The 5,027-nt window shown below is 48.2% G+C and overlaps 1 protein-coding gene across 1 annotated transcript in view; it reads right to left on the bottom strand.

The window, feature by feature from the left end:
- The window catches only part of LOC108799560 (E3 ubiquitin-protein ligase MARCH6-like), a gene marked incomplete at its 3' end in the record, with an annotated part of 212,060 nt that overhangs the window by 176,063 nt on the left and 30,970 nt on the right, over nucleotides 1-5,027 (bottom strand). Inside the window, exon 2 of the mRNA XM_018571434.1 lies at nucleotides 2,250-2,349. Within this exon, the coding sequence (XP_018426936.1) occupies nucleotides 2,250-2,349 (100 nt within the window). The remainder of the gene's footprint in view (nucleotides 1-2,249; nucleotides 2,350-5,027) is intronic.

Here is a 5,027-nt window from a genome sequence, read left to right as displayed (position 1 = left end):
CTGAAAATAAGAGAGAAGCTTGCAAAGACCCGCTACACAGACATCTAAAAAGGTCGGAGATATTTTTAATTTTAATAATTTTTAGGCAAGATGTGTGAATGGGAACACGAACATATACAGGTGAAACTCGAATAATTAGAATATCGTGCAAAAGTAATTGCAGTAAGTGCTGCAAAAGGGGCCCAAACCAAGTACTGAGTACATATGCATGCTTTTACTTTTCAGAGGTTCGATATTGTTCTATGTAGAATCCTTGCTTTATTGATTGCATGTAATAATCTACTTTTTTGAGGTTGTGGATTTGGTGTTCTTGGGGTTTTCATGAGCTGTAAGCCATAATCATCACAATTATGACAAATCACGGCTTGAATTATCTTGCTTTGCATGTAATGAGTCTATCTCATATATTAGTTTCACCTGTTAGAATATCGTGCAAAGTTCATTTATTTCACTAATGCAACCTAATTATTCGAGTTTCACCTGTAGTGGGGTTTTCTCAAATTTGACTGCAAAAGTCACACACTCCCCCAAAGGATATCACACACCCCAAAAGTATTTAGAACATGTTTTTTTTTTTTTGACTAGTGCAGTATGCCTAAAGGTCCGCAACTACACTATATTGCCAAAAGTATTGGGACACCCCTCCAAATCATTGGATTCAGGTGTTTCAATCACCTCAATGGCCACAGGTGTATAAAACCAAGCACCTAGGCATGCAGACTGCTTCTACAAACATTTGTGAAAGAATGGGTCGATCTCAGTGAATTCAAGCATGGTACCATGATAAGGAGAGAGAAAGTGGCTCGGCCAGGATAACAGCCGGCGTCTCTCTCCCTCTCCCTCTCTCAGGTCGATCGCGATCTACCAGTCGATCACGATGTCATGTCCTCCTGCCGTGGGGCTTCTCCTCTGGATCACCGCTGCTCTCCCCATCTGTATGCAGCAGGGATCTGAGGAGAAGTGAAGGAACCGCTGCATCCGGCGGAGGGAGCCGCTATCAAAGAAGTAAGGCCAAGTGGTGAGGGGAGGGAGAGAGAGTGGCTCGGCCAGGATCTGACAGCCGGCGTCTCTCTCCTCACCGCTCGGTCTTAGTTCTGTGACAGCGGCTCCCTCCTCTGCTGCCCTGCGGCTGAAGTGCTTCTTTCACTTTTCCTCGGATCCCTCGCAGCCTCTGCCTGGGAGAGCAGCGGGGATCCAGAGGATCGAGGCCGAGCGGCAGAGGATCGGTATATATCAGTGATAAATTCCGATCCTGTGTGCAGGACAAGCACTGGAGCAATCAGCTGATCACTCCAGTGTTTGTAAATAACTGGGGACACATAGTACTGTGTCCCCAGTTATGAATGAACAGGATGTGATTTACACCACTTCCTGTTCATTCATGAGTTTCTCAATGGGGAGAAGCACTGTGTACAGAGGCTCCTCCCCATTCAGAAACTGGTGATAGTAAATATTTTCTGAATGAATGGGAAGCCTCTGTGCTTTCCATTCATTTAGAACAGAGGCTGCAGAAAAAGAGATAGAAAAATGAATTGAGCACACAAAGTCCTCTATTTTAAAAAGGGAAATATCAGGGGGCTTTATAGACCCCTAATATTTCCATTCCCATAGACACACTCCTAAACCTTGTGAACAGCCCTCTCAGAAGAGTTGAAGCTCCTTTAGCGGCAAAGGGTGGGACATCTCAATATTGAATCCTACGGACTAAAGGTGCCCATACACTGTACGATTCTCGTGCGAGAATCGTGGGAAATCCCACGATCTTACGAGAATCGTACAGTGTATGGAAGGCGTGCGACCGTTTCTACTGTACGGTCGCACGTCTTCCATCGAACAAGCAGGCTGGAAAACCCACCGGGAATCGTACGATTCTCAGTGAGTGGCCTGCTTGTTCGACAACTGACGAACGGGCCGGTGTGCACACTGCCCGTTTGCCGTCCTTGCAAGCCCGCCCCCCATTGCAGTCATCGCAAGTACGATCTGCCTGTCCAAGATGGGCAGATCGTACGTTTTTTTAAGTACTTTACAACCATCGCAAGACTAAGGTCTTTAAAGTTCATGTGCATGTAAAGACAGGTGCCCCAATATTTTTGGCAGTATAGTGTAGATAGGTACAGTAGACTCATGGACACTGCTTTGTAAATCAGTCCAGTTTCAGAAGCTTTTTACTGTGAAGAAGCATTTACTGAATACAAATGAATATATGTATTAAATAGTATGTTTGAGGTTAAAATATTTCTAAAACTTACCACTCTTGATGAATGAATTTAATACTACCAGTACACACACATGGATGATAAAGAGGCTTCTCAGTAGTTCCCTCTGAACGACATACTCGGCATATATCTTCTAGGCAAAAAAAAGAGAAAACAAACACTGAGAACACTAATGGAAACTATATAAAACACAATCTTATATGTACCCGCATGACTACCTTCAATGATACCTTACAAAAAATTGTAATTACCTTTTTAAAAAATAGTATATTGACCTTAAATGGTAAAAATGTACAGATGTAAGTACTGGGATTGTTTGTGAAGATCTGTGCAGCTGCAGCCCATCACCGGCCTGTCATTGATTGGACAGGAGGTTACATGGAACACCTGTGCCTATGCGGGCACATAAAAAAGAAGATACTCACCCGATCCTCAATCCTGTGGCTGTGACTGCTCACCTTGCACTGCCTGTGGAATTTCCCTCGACATCCTCACATCTAATGCAAGTGAATGGACTGTGCATAGACATGATGACGTCAGCGGGGCTTATATCGCTAGAGCCCAGGGGAGAAGAGGGACAGGACTAGCAACCAAGGGGGATTGTGGATCGTAAGTATATTTTCTTTATTTGCAGTTTGGGGGTACCACATGGCTTGACAAATGTTCTGTGAATCTAGGAGCCAGCCAAAAAAGTAAAGAGCTATGTTTTGTTTTTAAATGCGCACGTTCGGGGCGTGGACGGAGCATGGCGGAGTGAGTCGCATCTTCTCTCTGCTCCCGTGCGTGGTGCCCCTTACAGCCTTTCTACAGCTCCAATGGCGATATACAAACCGGATGGGTACCAAAAGACACCCCAAAGCACCTTCGGGCACGGGTGGACGTAAGTCCGGGAAGCTTTCCACCTTCTTCCACACCTGGCAGAGGTCGCCGCATTCACCCGCGGACCCGCCGGCTGGATTGGGCCTAGTGGAACGGGCCCGGAACTCGCCGCGTGCGGACTCCCCTGCTGGACGAGATAGCGCTCAGGCCGGTATATCGACGCCGCGGATTGGCCTCCCCCACTCCCCGTCGATGGCTTCGATATCGGAGGAGTCGGTGGATCCGGCTGATTCTGGCCGGGAGGAGGGTGAGGATGACCTGAAGGCCTATATCCGCTCTCTGCCTACACGTGCGGACCTGCAGCGTTACGTGTCTCGGATGGAGGCTGCCTACAAAGCTGAGATGGTCGGGCTAAAGGCTGATGTCGCCCATATCGGATCACGTTTGGATGACCTAGAAACTACCCAGGACACAGTATCTTCCAGATTGGACCTACACCATCAGATACTGCAAGACCACTCGGTCCAGCTACATGATCTGATTTACCAATTAGACGACCAGGAAAACAGATCCCGGCGTAACAACATCCGCCTCCGGGGAATTCCTGAATCAGTGGAACCTGCGGCTCTCCCTGACATGGTACGTGCAATTTTTAATCAGCTCCTGCAGAAAACCACTGACGAACCGTTAGAAATTGACCGTGCTCATCGGGCCCTGGGCCCGCGGTCAGCCGCCCACAACCGTCCGAGGGATGTAATCTGCAGAGTGCACTTTCTCGGTAAAGGAAGCGGTGATGTCGGCGGCACGGCAGTCTGATGAGATCCAGTTTAACGGTTCCACGATCCTCCTCCTGGCGGACCTATCTCGTCGTACCCTACAGATGCGCAGAGCCCTCAAGCCACTACTGGAAGTGCTTCGTGCAAACAGCATCAATTACCGCTGGGGTTACCCATTTCATCTGATCGCATCCCGCGATGGGAAATCCTCGATCTTCCGACACCTGGGCGACCTGCCGCGGTTCCTTGGCTTTTTTCAGCTGGCCCAGGTGTCTCTTCCGGATTGGCCATATACCACAAGCTTTCCTGATGTCCCGGTCCGTAAACATTGGCAGACGAAGTCTCCTCGCAGATCCGCATCCTCGGTGAAGTGATTTCTTTCTCTCCTTCTCGGCGACTTACCTGCTGGAGTTCGGAGACTTACGTCCCCTGGCGGAATGTTCCTTGCAGTTTGAGAACTCTGTTTTGCCCTGTTCTCTATGTTTTTAGGAACTCCTACCACCTCTGCTCCCAGACAGCGGGGTGTTTGTTCACGGTTATGGCTCATGCTGGCTAACTCCCCTGTTTCAGTTTATAGTTATTTGCTATGCCTTCCGTTGCTTGCATCGCTCAAGTTGCAATATATAATCCCATCCTTACTTTAATCTGTATAAGCGTCTACTATTGCTAGGCTGGTGGTGGGGTGCCACCCACGGGCAGATTTCCCATCTGTTCGCTCCGTTTGGGCCCCCCTGCCCCCACACTAGGTCACCCACGTTACTGTAGGTGTTAGGCCATATGGCCAGCTTTAGATGTTTGGGTTCCCTACCTGGAGCCTGTCCTGGTGGACATGGCTCTATGGTACGGTCCCATTTGGGCTCCCCTTGCGAGCCATTTCTTTATTTGTTATGGTTGTTTTCCCTCGTGTTCCTTGTCCTGTCCCCCCTGTTTTGTTTGTGTATGGTCTTGTCTGTTTTAGATGTTCTTGGGACGGTACGTATCACTGATCGAACGCACGCTTATTGGCATTATGACGGCCACACTACGCACCCATGTCTCTGTCAATAAGTTCCTTTAATGTGAAAGGGTTTAATCATCCCTCTAAACGGTCTCAGATTCTTTACCACATGCATAAGCAAAAGGTTGATATTGTGCTCCTGCAGGAGACGCACTTCTGCGCTGGGAAGCACCCGACTTGTTCCCAACGCTATTATAGGGAGTGGTTTCACAGTACCAA

Source organism: Nanorana parkeri, unplaced genomic scaffold (genome assembly GCF_000935625.1).
Source record: "Nanorana parkeri isolate BGI_ZX_2015 unplaced genomic scaffold, ASM93562v1 scaffold1758, whole genome shotgun sequence".
NCBI lineage: Eukaryota > Metazoa > Chordata > Amphibia > Anura > Dicroglossidae > Nanorana > Nanorana parkeri.
This window is presented reverse-complemented; position numbering and strand designations above follow the sequence as displayed.